The sequence below is a fragment of the Astatotilapia calliptera genome, chromosome 12 (genome assembly GCF_964374335.1).
Source record: "Astatotilapia calliptera chromosome 12, fAstCal68.1, whole genome shotgun sequence".
Classification (NCBI taxonomy): Eukaryota; Metazoa; Chordata; class Actinopteri; order Cichliformes; family Cichlidae; genus Astatotilapia; species Astatotilapia calliptera.
The window spans coordinates 24,330,957-24,355,873 of record NC_137433.1 but is presented as its reverse complement, the minus strand read 5'-3'; the positions used below and the strand labels follow the sequence as shown (position 1 = coordinate 24,355,873).

Below are 24,917 nucleotides of genomic sequence, written 5' to 3'. Positions count from 1 at the left end.
CAGGAGCTGTCCCTGGGACAGAGTGTCAGAGGCAGGGAAACCAGGGCAGGACAATCCCACATGAATTTCCTGAGCTCGGAGAGGAGAGCTTCTGAAAGCTAACTTCTGTGCTTTCGGGGGGTCAGCGATCAAAAGCAGGATGGAAGAAAGAAAGGACGAAAACCAAGTGAGGAAAAGCAAGAGGACGTTCCAGAAAATAGGGAGCGTGAGGTAGAGAGAGAGAAACGGAGAGAGTGAGATGGTCGACCCCGCGAAAGTGGTAGAGGCAGTAGAAATAGCTGCCCCACTTGTAGACACACTTTCTGTTGCTAGCAGACTGTCCTTGATGCACTGGGGTAGCTAACCTATATAGGCTTGCTCCATGCTGTAGCAATGCACTCTGTTACTCTTCCCCTCGCTTTTATGCACACATGGTGGGGGGTGGGGTGGAGCACGGCATAAAATCAGGCCACACATGCTGAAATCTACTGCTGAGTTAAGTCACCTGCATTGCTAGCCTAGCTTGCTAGCGGGCAACCAGCTGCTCCTCTAATTAAGGGACCATCTTCTCGAGGGGCTTGAACATATGGAAGGCTGTATAGCCAGGTAATATTCTTATAATAGACACCAAAGCCATACTCTGGAGTACTGACCAGACTTCTTAAAGCTGGATGGACTCTATTAAGATGAAGAGATCGCTATATGATCCACGCCTATATTCCTTCCTTTACAGCGTGGTAAAAGAGTTTTTTGGAAAACTGCATACGTCCAAAGTACCTTCGATACTTCAATGAGCACCTTCAACGCCCATAAGACTTTTGTCCTACTGCTGTTAAACAGACCAATACAGCATGCTAACATCACTGTTTTCCACCTGCGGAGCAGATGAGACAATTAGTGGCACTTCTTGAATTAAAATGATTACCCACCAATTAATCAAACCACTTCACCTCAGAGAGTGGATATAACTGAGTGAATCTTTAGAGCTTGAATCTCTCTTTATATGCACTACATCGCAGCCGAACATATTTTTCACTACCTGGTGGTCCTGGTGAGGCAAATCAAAGTGATTGTCTGAAATTAGTTTTAATGAAAAGAATTAAAAGCAATCAGAAAGTCAGGGAGGAAAAAAATATTAGAACTTAGGGTATCAAACAACAGTAACTGCTCAATATGCAGTCCCTTCGTCAGGACAAACAATGAGTAATAATTCAACTAAAGTCATGTCCCGTTAATGGCATGGCCATACTGATACTGACAACACATAAAACACACAAACAGCAGCATTAATGAGTGAATTATACTGTATGAGGCATAACGCAACCTATTTTACTGAAGTTACTCTGACACTTCCAACAGCATTTTATTGACACCGCTGTCCAAGGCCAGGACTAATGGCTACTTCGCAAAACAACCATACACACATACACACTTGCATAGGCAGACACATGGGCATGCATACAAATTTGCACACCAATACAACTGCAAACAGAGCGCCACACCTTTATTTACTTTAGCCTTGAGCACCAAAAAACTGCACATAGCTACTTCAGACTACGTTTTGAGAAGTCCATTAGCCAGTAATTGCAAATGAAGCCAACAAACAGTGTCAGTGTGTGTAAAAAAAAAAAATTGAAGTGAAGTAACCAACAGATGTATACGAAAAACAACTGATAGGGAGAATGATTGCAGGTATGGTAAAATTATAGGCTTCAGGATTGTATCATCATACATATGTAGCAGCAAAGTAGCATTTTTCTGAGGCACAGCAAGGTCCCTGCCTTGCCTGCACCTGTTTTGGTGACTCACTGTGCATCACAGAGAAACAAAGTAGGGGGAGTGTCACTAGCAATCCTGCACTACACTGCAATTTTGGTGTCAAGATTCACAGAATTTTTCTTCTCTTAAGCCTGCCTGTGTGGACCTGGTCAGAAGTGCACTGCAGCTACTGTAGATCTGTGCTATTTTCGATAGCTAATGTGTGTGACAGACCTTTCAAAACCCTGTGTGAAAAAAGGCATATTTGTCTTGTCTGTTTCACATTTACTTTCCATTCTCCCGACAACAGAAACATCTACTAGCACTACATGTTCATAGCCCAAAACAGCTCGGTTTCCAGTCGGGTAAAGTAAATATTAAGGTTCTCACCAGTTATTTTGATTAAAGGCGTATCCAATTACCTGATTACTTTACTCAGCTGGCATAAAAAGTAGGCATGTGTGTTCAATCTCTAATTTGAGTAATGACATTGTTAAAGCACAGATGCACAAATTATGAATGCTTTGTGTTTTTGTTGGACTACACTGTATCGACACAATAATCTGACCAGGTAGCCCGGTCTGAACTGTGCGGGGTGTTGATTTGGGTTAGGCAGGAAAATGGGGATCAAGCAAGACAATGAACCATTTTATGTCATAGAAAAGTGAAGTTGTATACCAAAGACATACAAAAATTAAAACACGCAGCTCTGTGGCTTCTTTGAAGTTCTAGTATAAGGTTCACCAGCTATCGTAACTAGCACGTTTAGCTGTGTGGTAAACACATAAAGCCTTGGTTGCCACTATCTGTTTAAAGTCTTATCCCAAATCACCAGCTAGTGCCTTCTTCCAGATCACATTATAAGTGTCAAGAAAGAGGGAAAGCAGGACTGAGTGAGGAGCAGTATCTCTATCAACAGATTCAAGATTTTATGATTCTATAATCACAAAATCTGACACTGCGACCACTGTAACGGGCAAAAAATATATCGTCCAAGCACAAACAGGATCTTGATCCGCCGATGCCAAGATGTTACAAAGTCGAAATAAATTTCATAAATCTGACTACTTTAATATTGTAATATTCTACAGAGGCTTCGAGAGAACAGGGTAAACATGACAGACTTTTGATGCAAAGCTTCTTAGGTTGATATTAGGTAGTGGTGCAAAACCATATCTGTTGATTTAACTGTGTTTGTTGACTTTATAGCTACAGCAAGTGACTCAAGAGTCTGCACTCCACTGTGTGTTATTTATTATTTTTAGCCTTGATTTAACAAGTAGATTTTTCAATTAACATTCCACTCTCTGAGGTCTCTGCTTCCGGCTCTCATCTCTATGACTGCCATGTGTAGTAAGTGACAATAAAACTTAATAAAAATCAACTGCTTTAAAACTGATAGCTCTGCATGATATTTTTTTCTGTTGCTGAATACGTGGAGATGAAGGGACACTGCTGCTCATGCAAAACTGTTGTTTCTGTTACAATGTCCAAATAATGTATTTGATTTGCTCTCAAACACTATCCTGTGCCAGTGTGTGTTGGGAAGTCAGTGCGTTGGTGGGAATACTGTGCACCTACTCACTCACACAAATGCAAAGCTTTCTCTCTTTAACAGTGTTTCTTGCCAACTTTATACACAGCAGGATTAAAGACATAAAGGAACCTTGAGAGCAGCAAAGAAGACGAGGGAAAAAAGTGTTTTAAAAGAAAGAAAAGAGTGACAAAGAAACAGACCCCAAAACTCTGCTCCTGTTTCCACAGGCAGCCATTTTTAGACAGTCATCCATTAAGTCTGCTATGTTCCCATACTGTCAGCCCCTAGTGAAGCCAAAGAGGCCATGTCAGCTGAAGGCGTTAGGCAGCAGGCAGGTAGGATGCATCACAGCACTCTGAGCACTGTGGGAATTGGAGGAAGAAGGGGCGGAGCAGGTAGTGGACTATAATATGACTGTCACTGCAGGAAAATATCTTCAGAAAAAAGTAAGATGGATTATAGATTTAGTTCAACATGAAAAGATGGTTTTTAAGAGATGGGAAAAAAAGGAGGGGCAGAGAGACAGCTGCTGTGACGCAGCATAAAATGCAATGATATACATATGAGGATAGAAAAATAGGGAAGGAACGAGTTTGCACTGGAAAGTTAAAAACTGAGCCTAATTTTGTGACTCAGGTGTCTTAAAAGATAGTGTACAAAGCCCTGTTTGTGTGACAGAGCCTCACAAAGCTAAAGTGTGCCTACTGTCTGTGAGTGACTCACCTCTGGCCCCATGTGTTCAGTCTGTGTTGTGCGGTCAGTCATTTGGCAGTCTTTCATCTTCAGGGCAGCTTTGGCACTCTCCTGCACAGAAAACAAACACACACCCATCAGCCGTGTCCAAAATTTCACAAAAAAAATAAGCGAGAGAAACATCAAATATATATAAATGAGAACAAGTACTCTCCCAGCAGACTTACGCCATTTCCTCCACTCGCAACAGTTGGTACAGCTGGCTTGCATGCTTAGTTAGCTATCAAAAGAAAAAGAAAAACTGCATCTCTGAACAGCCTTAACCATTTCTTTCCTTTGGCTGCATTTTCTGGAAATCAAAGAGGTCGTAAAAATGGGCTGAATTGCAGGAAAACTTTTCTCCAGCCAAATATCGGAGCATGGACCTTCCACAAAGTGTACCCTCAGAGAAGAATTCATAAAAATTGACAGGTAGCACTGTCCAGCTCACTAAAAAGGTCCTTCTACTGGATAATTAATAGGTTTCCTCTGGCAGATTTACAATCAAAGGATAGAGAGAAAAGCTTTGGCTCTTTTTCTTTAAATGCAGAACTTTTACCTTGACCGGGAGGCTGCCAACAACTCTGGTGTTACCCCTGTATGATTATTTTGAAAAAAGCAGGATGCGAGTCCTCTGAATGAAAAGAGCTGAGCACTACTTCCACCGGGAGCACTTTATGACGATGTCACTAATCATTCTGACATCTCTGCCCTACGCTGCTCATGGGTTACAGAAGAGAACGGTTTGAAAGGTGCAGTGGCTATGAAATATTGAGAAATTCATTAACCTTGATTAAAATTCATCAACCAAATTAGGACTAGGCGTAAGGACGGGTTCATGGTAAGTACTCTAGAATAAAATGAATTTATGTTATAGTTCTTAACTCAAATATATACTGTCTACTTCAGAGTGAGCACAAGTAAGCTGACAGATTGAGTTAAAAATCAGTTTTCATTAATCATGCCTTCAAATGCATAAAAAGAAAAGGAAGGCTTTCTGCAGCTAAATGCTGCAGTTGGAACACGGTCCTTCAACAAAATGCACCAGCAGAGAAAAAAGTGACAGCTAGTGATGGCCAGCCAGCTAGCAGGTCGTTCTAGGAGATAATTAATAGGTTTTCACTGGCAGATTTACAGACGGAGGCAGAGCGAGGAGAGCTTTGGCTATGAGCTGCCCTTTCCTTCAAATGCTGCACTTTAACTTAGCTGCAGCAGGAAAGGTTTCCCTTTTAGACTCTCTTACACAAAGACAGGTACAGATCCTCTGTAATGTTCACGCACACAAACTGCACAACTTCATAAATGTGAAGCAATGCCAATGCCCAAGGGCGTATGGGGCAGATAAAACAGGGCTAGGCTGTGGATGCAGTGCGGATGAGGCCTAGAGTTAGATTATTATTATGCAAACAAACACGCAGACTTGTTCTCGTGACATCACACAAGCTGTATATGTTTGGAAATCGTATCCAGCTGGTTGTGGGAGCCAAAACATCTCTGTCAGTGAGAAGTGCCAAGCAGATGAATACACACTGTCAGCGGTGATCAGCATCTGTGTGTGTCCGAGCATGCAAAAGCAACTGCATACCCTAAACTCTGAGTGATAGAACCATGTGTGATCTAGGAGAATAAAATGAGAATGAAAGAGAAGAATTTTGATAATCCCAGCAGGAAAATGTCCCCATGTAGAAGCAAAGGAAAGAGAGAGAGAGACAAAGAGTGAAAAAACAAGCAGAAAAGAACCATAATTATAGATTCAGGTGTAAAGTAAATACAAGAGGAATGTGATTAAATTAGATAAAGACTTGGACTGTTTTATGAATAGGTCAGGTGATATTCTATATTTCCGTTAGTATGATAAGTAAAACTCAAGTAAAACTTTACCCAAGTTGAGACCTCAAACTTTTGCACACGTTTAAGTCACAGCGGGAGTGTTTCAGTAGCAGATCGTGAAGTTAGCATAGGGTAATTTCTTTGCCGGGTCTTAAAATTTGGTAAGTACAACCTCAGATGAATAAAAGCACGTTGAATATTACACTGTGTGATTATTTATTCAGAAAATTAAGCATGTGAAAAACTATGTACTCCTTCAAAAGGAATTATGAGGGTAAGTAGCACCCAGGTGCTGCTAATCAAAGGCACCTGATTAACTGATCATCACCTCTATAAAAGCACCAGTTTTGCCTGTTTTCTGGTCTGCAGCATTCAGGTGCTTTAACATGATGCCAAGAAGGAAAAACATCAGCAGTGATCTTGGAGGAGGCAATTGTTACTGCCCATCAATCTAGGAAGAGTTATAAGGTCATTTCCAAACAGTTTAAAGTCCATCATTCTACAGTTAGAAAGATTATTCACAAGTGGAAAACATTCAAGTCAGCTGTCAATCTTCCCAAGTGGTCATCTCAGTGCATCCACCCCAAGGTCAGACCTGCTGTGCTAAAAAAATAAAATAAAATAAACACCCGAGAGTTACATCTTAAGGTGGATTTATGGTATTGTGTTTGTGTCCGTTTGTGCCTATACACAGCTTTGGAGACCATTGTCTACGTGTGGTAGCTGTTACCAGTGATCAGCGTCACAAACAACTGGTTTGTGGACTACTCTTGCTTTACACAAAGAGCTGAAAAGTCCACTGCAGACACTGACTTTGCCATGCTGTTTATTTTAATATTTGCTGTTTTTCACACTACTTCCGTTTAAGCTGAAGTCTTCTTCTACTCCATTTCCTGCTCCGGCCTACTTTTAAACCAGTCAGCACAATTTGAGAAAGACTAGACGTATGACTTGTGTGGAAGGATTGTTCTGCGAAGTTGCATCTGAACGACTCAGAAGATACAGTGGGGCAAAAAAGTATTTAGTCAGCCACCGATTGTGCAAGTTCCCCCTCCTAAAATGATGACAGAGGTCAGTAATTTGCACCAGAGGTACACTTCAACTGTGAGAGACAGAATGTGAAAAAAAATCCATGAATCCACATGGTAGGATTTGTAAAGAATTTATTTGTAAATCAGGGTGGAAAATAAGTATTTGGTCAATAACAAAAATACAACTCAATACTTTGTGACATAACCTTTGTTGGCAATAACAGAGGTCAAACGTTTACTATAGGTCTTTACCAGGTTTGCACACACAGTAGCTGGTATTTTGGCCCATTCCTCCATGCAGATCTTCTCGAGAGCAGTGATGTTTTGGGGCTGTCGCCGAGCAACACGGACTTTCAACTCCCGCCACAGATTTTCTATGGGGTTGAGGTCTGGAGACTGGCTAGGCCACTCCAGGACTTTCAAATGCTTCTTACGGAGCCACTCCTTTGTTGCCCGGGCGGTGTGTTTTGGATCATTGTCATGTTGGAAGACCCAGCCTCGTTTCATCTTCAAAGTTCTCACTGATGGAAGGAGGTTTTGGCTCAAAATCTCACGATACATGGCCCCATTCATTCTGTCCTTAACACAGATCAGTCGTCCTGTCCCCTTGGCAGAAAAACAGCCCCATAGCATGATCTTTCCACCCCCATGCTTCACAGTAGGTATGGTGTTCTTGGGATGCAACTCAATATTCTTCTTCCTCCAAACACGACGAGTTGAGTTTATACCAAAAAGTTCTACTTTGGTTTCATCTGACCACATGACATTCTCCCAATCCTCTGCTGTATCATCCATGTGCTCTCTGGCAAACTTCAGACGGGCCTGGACATGCACTGGCTTCAGCAGCGGAACACGTCTGGCGCTGCGGGATTTGATTCCCTGCCGTTGTAGTGTGTTACTGATGGTGACCTTTGTTACTTTGGTCCCAGCTCTCTGCAGGTCATTCACCAGGTCCCCCCGTGTGGTTCTGGGATCTTTGCTCACCGTTCTCATGATCATTTTGACCCCACGGGATGAGATCTTGCGTGGAGCCCCAGATCGAGGGAGATTATCAGTGGTCTTGTATGTCTTCCATTTTCTGATGATTGCTCCCACAGTTGATTTTTTCACACCAAGCTGCTTGCCTATTGTAGATTCACTCTTCCCAGTCTGGTGCAGGTCTACAATACTTTTCCTGGTGTCCTTCGAAAGCTCTTTGGTCTTGGCCATGGCGGAGTTTGGAGTCTGACTGTTTGAGGCTGTGGACAGGTGTCTTTTATACAGATGATGAGTTCAAACAGGTGCCATTCATACAGGTAACGAGTGGGGGACAGAAAAGCTTCTTACAGAAGACGTTACAGGTCTGTGAGAGCCAGAGATCTTCCTTGTTTGAGGTGACCAAATACTTATTTTCCACCATAATTTACGAATAAATTCTTTACAAATCCTACCATGTGAATTCATGGATTTTTTTTCACATTCTGTCTCTCACAGTTGAAGTGTACCTCTGGTGCAAATTACTGACCTCTGTCATCATTTTAAGTGGGGGAACTTGCACAATCGGTGGCTGACTAAATACTTTTTTGCCCCACTGTATCTGGAACAACAGTGGAGATGTTTAACCATAAATCACAGCACTACATATGGCCAAAACAGAAGAGGATATCAACGCCATGATACATTGGCAATATCAACATGTGGAACAACTAACACGCAGAGTGAAAAAACAGACCCCCTTTTGCTACATCACGAACAATTAAACCTATAAACAATCTAGAGTACAAGATTTACCAAAAGGTTTTTTTTATTTATCTACTTATTTGATCTATTTAATCATAACACATCTTAGCTGTAGGGGAACAGACTCATTTTGGTAATATAAATTTTTTTGTAAGCAGCAAACATTTGACCAAACAGTTAAACTCTAATTTATTGAGGTCAGTTGTCCCATTATCATGACAGAGGGGGGGATATGAAGGAGGATGTAGATCCCAGTGCAAAGGCATTCAATAATAGGGTTGGTCCAAAAATAATGTATGGGAGAGGGAGTGTGAAACACTGATGCACAGAAGAGAGACCTGTGAATAAATGTGTTTTATTTAGAAGCTGCAATGTGAAAAGGCTTAAAAAGGTGTTTTAATGTGTGAGTGTTAAGTCTGTTACACTGCCCATCAACACGAATTTCAGAGAGGAACATTGACGTTACATGTAGCCTACTGCCTGTCTGCCTGCCTGCCAGCCAGGCTGCCTGAAAATTGCTCAATTTTGACATTAATTCGACATTAGATGCGCACAGCACTGAAAACAGCACAGTGAGAAAGAGAAGAGAGGGAGATAGGTGCTGCTGACAGAACGGCAGAACGCGAAAGGACGGGAGTCAAAGAGAGAAAGAGTTGGGGGGGAATAGACGCATGTTCCAGAGAATGATCAAACAAACAGATGCCACATGAGACTCAAGTCTGGGTTAGACTGGCATCTCTTACAATACCGCTACAACTTTGGCACATTATTCTACTAAAGCCTGGCACAATGTCTGCATTGCATTACATCGACAGAATAGGTGACAAATTGCAGACATTTTAATGGCATTTCTGCAGATGATCCAACAATCACGCTCCAGAGGACGAGAAGGAAAAAAAAAGGAAAACACTGTCAAGACGATACATTTTGCATTTACATCTCTATATTTCAAATAAATGGTGAGCACATTTAAAATGGAAAAGTCGTTGCTTCGCATCTTATACCTCTCGTTTGGCGGGAGTCCCAATAATTTTTTGTCATTACATTAAGCTGGCGTGAACGAGCAGTTTACATTAACGAAGACAGGCTTTCTGCTGTTGATGCTGTGACTTCAAGCCAACTATAAAACCATTCTCACATAATGTACTCTCTCTTTTATGGTCAATCTTTTCTAGAAGATCTTAAGAAGATGATAAACTGACAAAGCGATTTTAACAAAAGTTACACTTTCTAGTCCTTTGAAATCCATGTGTTTTGGTTTGTTGTTTTTTTTAGTTAACATTTCTTTTAAAAGTCTGAACCCTTAAAATGTGCTTCAAAGAAAATTTGTCTTTAATTTATATCCTTAAAACAAATAATTCAAACACACTCAAGCTGTTTTAATTATTCATATCAAAGTTCCAAAAGACAAAGATGAAGAAAAAGACACTGTGATAGAGATAAAACACAATATATGAGCAAACCTTCCATGTCTCAAACTTTGAGTTGCTTCTCTTATCACCTACAAAGACAGAGTATTTTTTGGAAGGGAAAAATAAATATTTCACCTCACTGGATTCATTTATATTTACTAAGGGATTCATCAGAAGCTGTCACTTACTGTCATTTTATTTTACTTTTTTCTTGTGCAAAAAAGAAAGGGAAAAAAAAAACATGCCACATTGCAAAAGAAGGAACTCGGGCATCATTATCATCAAAAGTCTACATAATGATTTGAATTACTTTTAGAACTAAGATCTTACCAGTTCGCTCTGGAGTTTCATAATCAGCTCATCTTTCTCTCTCAGTTGTTGCAGCAAGGCTTCCTCTCTGCTGGGATCCTGAACACAAGAAACAACAAACCATGTTTAACATTACAGTTTTATCTAAGGGACCATAAAGCCACCAAAGCAATGCATGCAGCCAAAAGTACATTACAGGGATGCTTCTGTGCGTTTGTCTTTGTATGTGATTCTCTGAGAGTTTCTGTGTGTGTATCTGCAGGTCTTTCACATGTACTTATGAGTCTGTTGAGTGTTGCGATTCTTGCTGAGCCCTGTGTTTGTGTAATAAAGTTGTCATGCGGTGCGTTCTGCACGACTGTGATCTCCTCTTCTCTCTACATCACAGCGATAAACTCGTTGTGTCCTGTGGCAGCGCCCCAGAGCACACAGCAGTTTTTATTTGACCTTGTGTTGTCAGGGGATGTTTTTTTTTTTTTGCAGGGAAGATGAAGAGAAGCTCCAGAAGACATAGAAAATAATTAAACTAATGAAAACAACTTTATTCTTATGGCACCTTTAAAAACAATTTACAAAATGCTTAAGGGCAAAAAAAAAGAAATTCTAAGTGGTTGCGAACATGTCTTACATTAAAATCTGGTTGATATTTATGTTAGAATTGTGCCGCTGTCCTCATTTAACAGTGTTAGTCTCATTTATCCAGTGCAAAAGTAAAAAAAATAAATAAATAAAAACAATTTTTGTCACGTAAAATTAGTTGACGTGGAATCTTTTTTTTTTAAAGCAAAAATGTAAGCGTGGCGCCTCCTTTTCACTGTCAGTGTTTTCAAATGCCTAGTCATCTTCAGACCCTGCCTGCAGTCAACAGAGAGCTTTGAGAGGATGGCTCATGGGGAAGTCAGAAATAAGATATAAGGCACAACAGTCTTCGCTAAAAATATTCAAGTTAAGTCTGCAACAGTCAGTTAGTTAAAATGTGGACAAAGAGCGACGCAATGTGAAGAGAGAGGGAACAAGAGAAAGGGGATAAGGAAGTGGGAGGAAACGAGCAATAAGATAGAGAGTGCAAAATGACAGGCAGATTGTCATTACCTCTTCAAGGACATAAAAGCAGAAGAGGAAACGAGGGGCAAGATAACAGGAGGAAAATGAGGGGGAAATGTGAGAAAAGGGGGACATTGATAGAGGAGAGGACAGAGAGGCCCCGAGGCTGAGCATGATGGTCTGAAACCACAGGGAGCCATCTAGCTAAAGGACACGCAGAGTCAGAGGGAGACCACAGGGAACCATATAGCTACATCGTCGTCCTTTAAATGACCTCTGTGATGCAAAAAAGACCCATCGAGCCTGACAATTTTCTTCAAGTCACTTCAAAATTCAGAGAAGTAAATATGGAACCTGTACGGTGAATCAGTACAGAACACCCCCGGGGATCGAGGGCTAGAAAAAATTATTTCTGTAAGTCTGAGTCTGTGTGAGAAAAGGGATTGTGAAACTGTAAAGATTCAACTTTCTCACCCTTTACGTGTAAACCATGAGGAGGTTGTAATCTGCCTGATCACTGTAGAGTACAAAGTTTTGTATTGTACATGTTGACACTTATTCATTCAGTAGCTTTGGTTGACCCTTTGAGACAATTGTGACTTAATCAAGGGGAAGCTAGATGGATGGATGGATTGATTTTTGGCTGACAGACATTTTAAAAATAAATGAATGAGTGTGCTGTATCAGTGTCGTCTATAAAGTTTTTTTAAAGTATGTATAATATCTGATTGTTTTGGCTTCATGGTTTATGGTTTTCTGGCAATAATTTCTGGTTCAGGGTAATATAAAGGAATTTTCAACACCATATCTTTAAAAAGGGAAATAATTTAATGTTAATATAAAGTTTACTATGTAATGTTTTGTTTCGACATCCAGATAATATTCTTGCAGTAGTGCAGAAAAGAAAAAACTGGCATGTTATCTTAGCCAGTCTGTTTTTCTGATTGGCTATAACACAAAACTGAACTAGCAATGGTAGAAGTGCCAGACTAAGCACAATTTGTGCTATTGCACAGTGAATAAAGTTAAGGATATTATGATGTACGCGAGGTGTTGTATGTAGATGGGTGATGTATGTGTCAGTGGATGTACGTGAGGGCATAAGGAGGGAGAAGACTAGGCTGCTAAAACAAAATTAAAGAAAATATAAAAGGAAAATAATAGTAAAAGGGAAAAAAAACTAAAACTATTGAAATGTGATAAATCTTTAAACAAAAGGATCGTACCAAATGCTGTTAATCTTTTCAGGTAACCATTCACGGTGTTCCCTTGAGGTGTTTCCCATTGAAAAGTGCCAGAAATTGTGGTGAACAAAACAAAACAAAAAGAAATTTCACAGCATTCTTGCTTCTTCAATTATAAAAACTTGGCCAATCATGAGAGGTTGAGTCCCACCAATTTTGGCAATTAAGCAAAGTGGGGGGAAATCAGATGTTGTTTGATCTAAGCTTACAGTTACAGAGGCGGTGAGAAGGTTTCACACTGTCTGCAAAGTTTTTAAGGTGGTTTTTATTTTTTAACGGCTTCTTTATTTTGCAAGTCTAATTGATGTTGAAGTGTATGCAGGGGCCCTTACCTTGGCACACGATAATGGTCAAGGAGGACATAACTAAAAGCTTCACTAAGTGCTTCCACGGTAATAAAACCTATAAAAGAATACATTTTCCACCAGGAAATAGAAAAACAATTAACAAAAACAAAACCCAGTGGTGTTAAATCAGAATGCACTCTGTTTCCCTGCCTTTGCAGGGGAGATAACAGTATTTATAGATAATAAGGATATTATTTTCCTACTAAAGAACACACATACACACACACACAAATTACTAACATGAGATTTGGATGGGACTGAAAAATCACTAACATGCTGTGACAATTACTACATTAGTCAGCCTCTAAAATTAATCTCACCCGAACAGGACTGAAGGCTGCACTAAATGAGCTGTCTGGCTACAACGGCACAGTTGGTATCCCTCATTGTCTTGTGTGTGCATTTCTATGTGGCTTATCTGCAGCTTTTAAAAGTGCATGTATAAGAGTAGTTATATGAAATGCTGAGAACAGGCTAATGACTAAATCCAGGGACACTTTATTGACTTCGTCGGTTTGTTTACGACCCAGAAAACACCTTAGGAGTATAAACTGAAGAAAGACATGCGAGAGGGTATGTTAGAGAAAGATAAAGCGAGTGATAAAGAAATACAGCAGCTTAATATAATCTGTTTCAAAACTCTCACGATATTGCATCTTAACCGCTGAAAAGAGCCGTAGAATGCTCTGCTCGCAAAGAGGTGACCAGAGCATTAAAGTCAAACGCGCGTGGAGAGTTCCTCTAAGAAGATCTGCCTTTTCAGTTCAGGCCATGAATGAGTGTAACAACAGACATGACAGTCTGAAAAGATGGTTTGATATTCAAATGTATTTAATGTGTCATGTCCGTACTCAAATGGCCAGCACAGTCACCAGATCTGAATTCAATATACAATCCAAGGGATGAAGTGGAACAGGAAATTTGCATCGCAGATGTGCAGCAGACAAATCTGCAGCAACTGTGCGATGCTATCGTCGTGGTGACGTCAGTGTTGAGACTAAATCCAATGCTTTATTGACCTAATGGGTTTCTTTACAGGACAAAAAACACCTTGCGAGTATAAACAGAAGAAAGGAGTTATTGATGAGAACAGGCTTATGATTAAATCCAGGGACACTTTACTGAACCAAGATCTCTGAAGAATGTTTTCATCACATTGTTGATTATAAGCCACTAGAATGAATGCATTTCTTAAGACAAAAGGGGTCCAACCCAGTACTGGCAAAATGTACCTAATAAAATGTCTGGTAAGTGTATATTGCACTTATAAATGCAGCAATAAATTGATTTAGTCTACAATAATTCGTGGACATAAGTGGATGGCTATTGGCTGAACATGTGAAATATGTTTATGCAATATTATCTTCCTGTTTCTTTATTCCCCTTTTAAACTTCTTTATAGTAAAACAAAATAAAAAATCTATTTTCATTTTATGTCTTGGTGTGGTGAAGGTGATGGCATGGCATAGTTCATACAGGCCATATGTTTGGTTGATCAAATCATCCAATTTGTATCTACTACCTTTATAGTTTGGTTTGGTCATTTTTGAACAGTTATACAGTTGTCACAATTCTTCTCTGTACTTCTACTGGAAGGCAGACCTCAGCTTTACTTGAACAGAAATATTGCATTAATCCCTGAGGAATTACAATGCAATGCAATTTTTATCCACGGCCCCTGGACATGCAGAGCCAAGCAATGCCAGGGCAGTGCACATACAAATAAGATCTCAATGTGATGAACACATTTAAAGCTAAAATGAGAAATTTTATTCTGCTCGCTGAAAGAAGCGCCATAAAGTGCATTCAGTCACCCATCAGGTGGCATTCAAACCAATTTTTCAAGGCAGAATAGAATGGAGAACCCATGGCAGAAAAGTGGGGCATACAAATTTATTTCTAATGTGAACAGAACAGCCTCAGTGGGGCTAAATCTGATCAAAATCATTGGAGTGCATCCACTTTTGCAAAGAGATGTGATTTTGTAAAGCGTTTGAGGCTCTCTATGCATGTAATCAGCAGTCATTTGAAGAGGGTATGGGGATGAATTTTATTCCTCTTGTTACGAGAAATGATTCAACTTTTTTCTTCTTTTTTTTTTTGGGAAACATCATTGAGAAAATGTGCTGGTTGTTTGTCAATTAGTCAACATCCAATTTTCTTCAATTTCTTTAACAAATTGGATTTTTCTTGATATTGATGAAATGGGTGTAAGCAAGAACAACATGACAAAATGCCTTCTCCGTGTTATCTTTATACCAATTTATCCAGCATTTAACCCTAACCTTGCACTTTAACTATGAGTGTTGGAGAATTAAACTAGCTAAAATGTAAAATGTAATAATAATAATTGACCACACCTGGAGTCTTACAATCGCACCACAGTTAGAGGGTCTCCCGGACAATTTTACTTTTAGCAGCACTGCAGCATACACATGTTGGGAAGGGACTCAGAAACCCTAATTTATTAAACTTTGCTTTTAGTACAGACAAAAACAAAACACAAAACAATAACAGCTAATCTGATTTGACTTAAACGTTTCAGAAGCGTCCATAAATCTTAAACCCGCAGGGAGGCACTTCCCGTATTCTCGGCAGCTGTTTCAAATGCTCAGCCACCCTTTAGCTTTAAATGGATTCTTTAAATGGAGTCTCAGTCACAAACCGACTTCTTGATGCAGGTAACGCACGGAGAAAGCCTAATGTGTCATCACAAAGAAAGACATGAACTAAATTGTGAATCTATCACTGAAAAGCCGAGATGTAGTCTCTGAGATACACGCGATTTCTCGTGAGAGATGGACTGAACATTCGGTTTTATCATTTTAAACCTGAAGGTTAAACAGGATGAAAAAGGAAAAATTCTTTCCTTTATACATATTACATCCATGCAAGTTTTTAAAATAAATCTTAATTACGCAAATGACTCCTTGTTTCTTACTAAAAAGTACATCTGTGGAAGTTCTGATCACGTTTTGAGAGTCTGATATGGTCACAGCTGAAAAATTACAAAATTAAGTACACTGAATGCCAGCTTAAGACTCCATGATTTATGTCCACATATCAAATGCTTTCTGTTGGTAAATCATTTGCATAAAAACTGTGTACTTAGCTACGCTGTGTGGAAGCCCCCCCAGAAAAAAGCGACAAAGACATGCAGCACAATGTGGACTCCTCAACACAAATGAACGGTCTATAAAAGTGATATGGCACAGTGTACCAAGACCAAATATAATTCAGGCATCTCACATATGGCTTCTTGGAGAGTCCAGTACAGTTTGTCCAACCTCACTTTTCATTTCGTCACCAAAAAAAAAAAAAAAAAATGATATCACAAAGACAAATGTGCAAACTGATCCAGCATAAAGTTGCTTGCCTCACGTATTTAATATTCACCCTGTATCTGAATCCATCTTCATTTCTATCTGCTGGCTGTCTCTGTTTATCTACTTTATGTCTGCCTTGGTAACTATATTAATAGCTTATTTATGCACATTGAAAAGGGCAAGAGAAAAAGCTTATATCAACAGCCCTACAGATTAGATGAAAAATATGTAGATTTGATTTTGTTGTGAACTTTTCCGTTTAACCTCCTAACACCCGAACTCCTCCACGGCATGCATTTTTAATTTCCCTTTTATATTTGGGCACATTGGGACCTGATGAATGTGAAAACAAAGAATTACCAGATTTTTTTTTTTTGGCCTAATTTTTGTTTCTGAGAAAAATGAGAGCCACATATGAGGATATTCATTTAAAATTTTGATAGAACAGTAGCAGCATAATGTCCTCATGAGTGGACAGTTCCTTGTAGAGCAAAATTGAGTATTTTGGTCTAAATAACCCCAAATGTGATGTCCACATATGTGGAGGCCAGGTCCTAGGAGGTTAAGTTTAAAACAGAGAAGAGGTGATTCAAAATGTGTGATCTGCATCACATTATCAAGTCTTATCAAGAAAGGATAACAGGTTACTCTGACCTCGGTCAGCTGTCTTTTCAAATTAAATTAACTGTCAATAGCAGGTCACCATAATGTCAGTAGCTTTTAAAATTGATTTAAGTGGCTCTGGACACGCCCATACACAATGGATATATCTGTAAAGTAAAGTCAAATTTTATTTATATAGCACCTTTCAAGACAAGGATCACAAAGTGCTTCACAACAAATAGCAACATAAAAAAAGTTAACTAAATCCAAGTCTGAAAAAAGACAAGAAATGTGCTTAGTAGACATCTAAAACAGGAGTCTCCAACCTTTTTTGCGCCATGGACCGGTTTATGTCCGACAATATTTTCACGGACCGGCCTTTAAGGTGTTGTGGATGAATACATCAAAATAAAACCAGTACCAGTACCAAAAAAGACCCAGGGAATCAGAGTTATAAAAAAAAAAATTTTAATAGATAAAAACACTAAAAAACCCTAAAAACACTGAAACCCATAAATTTCACACGCGAGCCTCAACTCTCGCAGCCCGGCACCAAACGACTCATGGACCAGTACCGGTACATGGTTCAGGGGTTGTAAATATACTTACTACACCGGATCGACTGCTTGTTCATGCTGTCTTTAACAAGCCAAACACGTGGTAGAAACTTAATGCACTTAGGCTTTGGGACATGATCAAGACAACCTCCTGATATTCAGACCAAGCTGAACGAATCAGAATAGAGAAGAAAGGTGATTTAACTTTGAATTTTGCATGGACTCGTCTAAGTAATTCAGAAACGGTTGTTCCACTGAGAATTTTCCCACACGATCATCTCTAGGGTTTACAGAGAATAGCCCAAAAAAGACCATCCAGCAAGAAGCTTTTCTCTGGGGTAAAAAGCCATTTTGATGCCATACGGCAGGAAGACTGGCCAAACTGCTTCACACTAATAGGGAGGCGACTAAACTAACGACTTGTTAAAACCAAGGTATGAAAAGCATCTCTAAACGCACATCATGTTGAGTCTTGTAGCAGATGGGCTACAGCAGTAGAAGACTACACCATGTGTCCCTCCTGTCAGCTAAGAATAGAAAACTGAGGCTTTAATTTACACGGACTCACAAAAACTGCCCACAGAGGATTTGAAATATGTTGCCTGGTCTGATGAGTCTCAAGTTCTATTTCAACTTTCAGATGGTAGGCTCAGAATTTGGCAGAAAACAACATGGAAAAGGATGGATCCATCTTGCCTGTATCAACAGTTCAGGCTTGTGGTGGTGTAATGGTGTAGGGGATACTGTCTTGGCACACTTTAGGCCTCTTAGTACCAAGCAAGGACTGTTTAAATGTCCCAGTCTACCTGAGAACTGTTGCTGATCATATCCTCCCCTTTACAATCACACTGTTCCCCAGTATCGATGGCTTATTCCAGCCCGATAGCTAAGCATGTCTCAAAGCTCAGATCATCTCAAACTGGTGTCTTGAACATGACTGTGATGTCAGTCCAACAGAGTACCAGAAGGGGAGATTCACATCATGGATGAAGCAACTGTTTGATGCTATTGTGTCAATATGCACCAGAATCTCTGTGCAATGTTTCGAGCACCTTGTTGAATCAGTGCCACAAATCATTAAGTCAGTTTTGAGGACAAAAGGGGGTCCAACGCTGTACTAGCAAGGTTTGGCTAATAAAGCATCCAGTGAGTTCATATCTGTGTAAAGTAAGAACTCCACATCCATTAAAGCTGAAAGAAAACATTTGGCTTGTAGGGAAATTTTCAAATCATTAAAATGTTTTCCTGTGCAGTCCAAAAGTTGAGTGCTGTGGTGATAGAAATAATATAATATATACAGTATCTGTACTTCCGAGGTTTAAAGCTGTCTCTAAAATATCACTTCTCGATCTCTGACCCTATTAGCAAATCACAAATAATGAGCCATGGTTTCCTCCTATCAGCAGGTGTCGTGGAATCAGAAACACAGCTGTCTAGTTCTAAGGTAGCCCAGGGGCAGGGTGGCAAACTTTTCAGGCTTTATCATAGCACACAGTAGAATGGTCTAATTTGTATTTTTTTTCTGACAGCTAAAACGTAATGAATAATTTGAGATGTAAAAAGGCGAGTTACAATTTCACTAATAACGGTTTTGATTTTAACCCGAGAACTCATATCACAGGACCACTGATGCAGAGGAGCAAAATTTGAAGAAGAAAAAAAAGTGGAATTTGATGCCTGAGCCTCACAACAATTACTAAACGCGAAGTTTCTCACGTAGTGTAACAGAGATAAAAGGTTATCTGGAAAGAGAGATTCAAAAATGAGACAAAGGATGAAACGGGGAGATGAGAGTGGCAGTCTGTTCTGTGCTGCGGCTTAAAGAAATGACATTTTGTGCATCTCGATATAGCTGCGTGTTGTCTGTGTCAGAAAGGTGTGTATAACGCACATAGCCGCATATCTCCGTGCTTTCCTCAAAGCATGCATCCTTTTAACCCTCTCGCAGTGATTAGGGCATCACTGTGGGGAAAAGTCGGTAATTATAAATTCACAGTCATCAGAATTATGCATTATTAATTTCTAATTACGCTGCCTCTGACATGATGATAAGTGTTCCACTATAAAAAGAAGTTCACCGTGCTGCTGAAGCAAAGGTGAGTGTACACAAAACAACATTTCATCAGGTGCAAAACTTGCTGCCCTTGACATTTTTTTCTTTAATGAACACACTGGTGGAGTACACCTCTAGCGGCAACTCTAGCGTGATTTCTTTTTTCTGCTACTTTCTTCTAAGATACAGTAGAATACTTTAACTGGGACAAAATCTGGTAAAAATCATGTCATATGCATTGGGTCTAAATTAAACTAGGTCGCACTGTGACACTGCAGCCTCTCAGGTGGATACCGTAGATTATTTTTACACATGCCGAGTCGTTTTCTAGAGTGCCAGGGCAAATTCTCTTCTTCTCAGCCCTCCCTCTTGTTCTTCTTCCATCTTCACGCAGTATTTCTCAAACACCGGCTTCTTCTCTATCTCTCATTCATCGCTTGGTCTCGCCTCCACCTCTTGCACTCCGGTGTTTATTTCCTCCCCTTTTCCTTATCAAGTTAATGTCATCAAACCGAATGCTTTGCTCTTGAATGGCTACACTTCAGCTATAGCTCCCACACTTTTCCCAGCAGCTTTTCTCCCTCATCTCTTTTCTTCAGTCTGTCCCAAAGTAAGAAATACAATGTCCTTTTCTCAACATTGAAATTTTTTCCTCATATGAAGCTTCTACTCAGGCGATATACCCTCTCTGTATTTATGTTGTTTTCAATTCATCTAGCTCTGTGAAAAGCTCGGCCTTTACCACCTACCTCTCTCCTATATATACACTTCTCTCAATCATCTACCTCTGTCCCATCTTCAAGTTAAACTCATTTCCTGCAATTCTTGCTGCTTTCTCCCTGATTTGTTTTTATCTCTATCGATCGTGACCCTTTCCTCCTTTAAGAAAACTCTCCTCATCTGATGACAAGCACAGAAGATCTGCTGAATGAGTGTTTCATCTCTCTCTTTGGCTCTCTCCCAATCTATACACACATGCTCGTGGCCACTTCATTAAGTACACCTGTTCAACTGCTCATAAACGCACTTATCTAATCAGCCGATCACCTGCCAGCAACTTAGTGCATTTAGGGATGTAGAGATGCTGGACTTCAAACCAAGCATCACAATGGGGAAGAAAGGTGATTTAAGGGGCTTTGAATGTGCTATAGTTGTTGGTCTATTACCGATCCAATGGGATCTTCCCACACAACCATCTCTTGGTTTTGCAGAGAATGGTCCAAAAAAGTGTAAATATCCATTCCTCTTGATGAAAAACTGGGATTAACTGGAAATGTTCTGTTTTTAACTGAGGCACGATACACACTTCCAAAGTCGAGATAAAATCAAACGTAGACATTCTAACACAAATCTACAGTACTCTGATTGATCTGTACATAGTAGCACTCCAACCTTTTTCCACAGACGGGAAATTACAGCTTTTAGGATTGAAAGCCTAAGCCAGATGGTTAAAGTACATGTCACATAATCCAAATGTCCACGGTTCAATTCAATCCAGTGACATTTGTGACATTCTTCTCTGCCTCCTCAACATCCACTGTCACATCAGATAAAATTACCCCCAAAAAGAAATTTCAGGTTTCCCCTGTCCAGTCAAATAATCTTTTGATTATAGTCAATTGCCTGTCTCCAAGTCTGTTTTGGATAGTTTACTGAAACCATTTCCTACTCTTTTCTACCCCATTTGATCCCTTCTTTTCAATGGGTCCATGTTCCCTGTCTGTCCATCTGTACTTTTCAGCCAGAGCTGCTGTCAGCATGCAGTGTCCCATCCTACATTTTTAATTTTTCCTTATCGTCCAGCTGCCACTGATACAGCATGTAGGTCAATAAAGAGGGCATACACTCACACAAACATCCACTCTTTGTGAAACACTAACACGCTGTGACAACTATACAAACACAAAGTCTATATACAGCCCTAAGATTAAGTGGTGCACACATACAGGTGCCCTTAGTGACAACCAAACGCAGTATTTGTTGGCAGTGTGTCAGTATTTTGTGGGTAAGTATCACTAGACTGTATTTTAAAAGACCTTTACCAGTGTGTACATTCATGTATGTAAAGGGAACTTCATTATGTTGCAGTTAAAAAAAAAACACACACACACATCAAAGATGAGAACCACAGAGCTGATGGCTCTACTACGCCTCCCTCCTCCAACAGGCTAACAAGACCTCTGATGTGACCCAACTAAATCCAGGGGGAAAGCTCGACAAAAGACCTCCCATGGCAAACTTAAATCCCGCTCACACACAAGCATGCACTTGAGCAATGATGCACATGCTCCCTACAGAGATTAATAAATCTCATCCAGATCGCACGGCTGAGAAGGACAAGGTTGACAGAGGGCATCTGGAGCCTGTCAAGACAATCAAAACACGTTGCCCCTCTCCCATTCTATATCTGCAACTCTCCTGCTTTTAATCATCCTTTTTCCAACTCTTTCTCTCTCTCTCCTTCACTCTGCCTTCCTTGCTGCTCTGCTCTCTTTCTTCCTATTTGATCTTTTCGTGATTCATTAGAAGCTGATGTGAAAAAAAAGTGTTAATTGTTCTGATATGGGTAAAACTGAACGAGACACATGGATCAAAGGAAGATTCAGTTTTATATTTTTGATCACACCGAGCCTGCTGTGTTCTTTTAATTAAACTAGCTGGCTAATTGAAGTGAAGGGTTGGCTATGGAAAAAGAATAACAAGTGAGCACTACAACTTTACTGTGCATGTATTAAGTGAAAGCATAAGCTCTGTTTTTGTAAGATATAAAGCTGGGAGGACATTTTTATTAATATTTTTCATTGCCTCACACTTTTAATGCATCTGTAAATTTGATGCTTGTAATACAGCCGTTCTCACTGAACAAATAGCTAAATTTAGTATAAAACAGACTGCTCCGTGTTACCTTAAACGGAAGAGATTTTTCACTGCAAGGGCTGATGGGTAGAGACTGAAGGCTGCTGGCAGGACTTGTCTCTGTGCTCTGCAAAAAGACAAAAACACGGCTATAACCAGAACATCACGATGAGGTCTGCGTGCTGTACTGTGCTGAAGATAAACCAGTCAGATGCTTAAAATGACAACATTACAACATTAAGGAATTTTGTTTTTACTCTTCTTTTTCTGCTAAATATATTCACAGTTAGGCAGTATTACAAAAGCCTCGCTAAACATTCAGTGTGAAAACAGACGAAGGTATAAAAAAAACATTAGTTCTGAAGACAGGTGCTCATTTTCATCCTCGACTTTCCTTTTTTTTTTTTTTTTTTTACAGAAAATCTGATTCATCTATATTTGAATGACATCAAAAATGTAAATGTAGGTAACATGTCTGTATCAGAACAATTTCATGTTGCCAGCTGCATTATTTTCACCTGATTTCTTACAAAAGCTCTTTTTTTCTGATGACAGTTGTGATTTGACGCTTTTTGGCACTGCTTCTCAGCACAGTTATCTAGTGGGCAGAGAGCAGAGGCAGCCAGAAGGGGATCCAAAATGCACACGCGTACACACAAACACACAGCCTGTTTTCATGTGACAAAAGGAGCATGTGCAATCACGTACAATCTGCACACAGGTGCACAGAAACACCGTCCCTTAAGAAGAGCATATGCGGGTATATAGATCACTGCTGAGGGCTCCTGATGGGTCATATGGGAAAGCAGAGAGGAAAATCGTGTCTCAAGCTAGGACTGCTGCTATTGGTGTACTTTTGCATGGTAGGGACATGACAGTACACAGATGGAAGATATGACAAGATACATGATATAACAAGAGAAGGAAAGAGGAAAGGTAAAAATAAGTATCATCCAAAAAAATAAAACATTATCTCCACTTGAATATTCAGTGAAGTCTATTCCTTGCCATATTTTGCCCTTTAGGAGATTTAGGCGAAATGACCAGATACAGTAAGAAGTCTATAAAAATTGGATTTTTAGGCTGAAGTTTAATCATATGTGCATAGTGTTAGCCTACTTTCAGCTTTTAAATAACCTAATTTGACAGATGGTTTCTTTCACAAACATTCTGAGATGATGTTGTCCGTGGCTTTCATTTTAAAAAGGGCAAATACTTAAAAAAAAAAAAAACCATACTTGGCAGGTGATTTGGTGAGTGTCTCCCTATCATGACATTTTAGATCACATTACTGAATCATATGAGGAAGTAAGAGAGCATCAAAGAGGAAACACAACATCCTGCTCTCTAAAGATCTTTGAAAGATAGAAAGCACTTGGCTTGCATTCTTTGCTCTTCTCTTAATTAAGATAATCTCCACTTTTGACAACACACATGCTATAGAAGCGGTTACACTAATCTCCTAAACAATCACACTTAAAAAGCCAAGTTGGTCTGCCTGCAGATGCACAGCACAGCCACTACAAAACATGACATGCCCACTTCACTGTTACAAGGTTAGGTTGGGATTGCGGTTAAATTCATTTAATGATAATCTTAGAGTAAGGTTAGATTAAAGTTATGGTTACTTGTAGTCTGCAAGTCTCTCGGCACAGCTGCCAATGTTTCCTCCTAAGATGCTGACTTGGTCTGATCAACTCAGGATCAGACACTTAGCTTGAAGCCTGACAAGATCAATTTCCTTGCGATTGTGATCTTGCGAAACTCACAAGATTCCAGCTGTCTCATTGGTTTTGAAGGAGGTTCTGAGAAACACTTGAGCCCAAATCTTTGCACAGCATAAACTTGATGCTTTATTGGTTTGGCTGACCTTTTAAAGAAGCATGCCTCCCTATCAGAGTTATAGGTGTGCTGTGGCGTCAGGCCCTCAATGTGTCATTGGTGATCAATGCCTTTTCCTATGTAGACAGACAGGCGTGTACTCAGTGACACCCCCCTAAACACACATACACACTCTCACTCTGTCTCCTTCTAACACATACCCATCCTCTTTAAGGTCACCCCTGTCCCACAGGCCTTAACACACAACTGTCCCCACAATTAGACGTGGCTCAGTAAAAAGGCTCTTAGATTTAGGAATTGGCTGCCGGGGAGCCATGGATTTAATGACTGGCACTACACTGAAACTAAATGTCTACAGATGATGAATGGCCTAAGAAAGGAAAGCAGGTTTTGTAGTTTGATGCGCACCTTTAATCACATCCACACATGAGTTAAATCAAGAAATGAAAACCTTCAAATAACTCACAGGGCATTCATACCACCTCGCTCTCTGACAGACATTCGTCTTTTTTATAGAAATTGCTTTAAAATACTCTCATGCGATTAAGCGAGGACATTGAATTACTCCGCTTTGCTGTGTTCCACACCTATCTGTACAATCCAACACAAATTTATTTGTAGAAGTTCATCAGAACTTTTGGAAATGCTGATGATTCTGAATGACACTGTTCTTTCCAAAAACTGTTTTAACAGATTTGGATGGCACAATCGGAACTGCAAGAAACACCATTTTCAATG

General features: G+C 39.9%; 1 protein-coding gene across 1 annotated transcript in view; it reads right to left on the bottom strand.

Moving 5' to 3' along the window:
• Positions 1–24,917, bottom strand: part of ccser1 (coiled-coil serine-rich protein 1) — a 126,697-nt gene that overhangs the window by 52,970 nt on the left and 48,810 nt on the right. The window contains exons 8-10 of the mRNA XM_026188367.2: positions 22,387–22,464; positions 10,329–10,406; positions 3,998–4,078 (exon numbers count right to left, since the gene is read on the bottom strand). Coding sequence (XP_026044152.1) covers positions 3,998–4,078; positions 10,329–10,406; positions 22,387–22,464 — 237 coding nt within the window. The remainder of the gene's footprint in view (positions 1–3,997; positions 4,079–10,328; positions 10,407–22,386; positions 22,465–24,917) is intronic.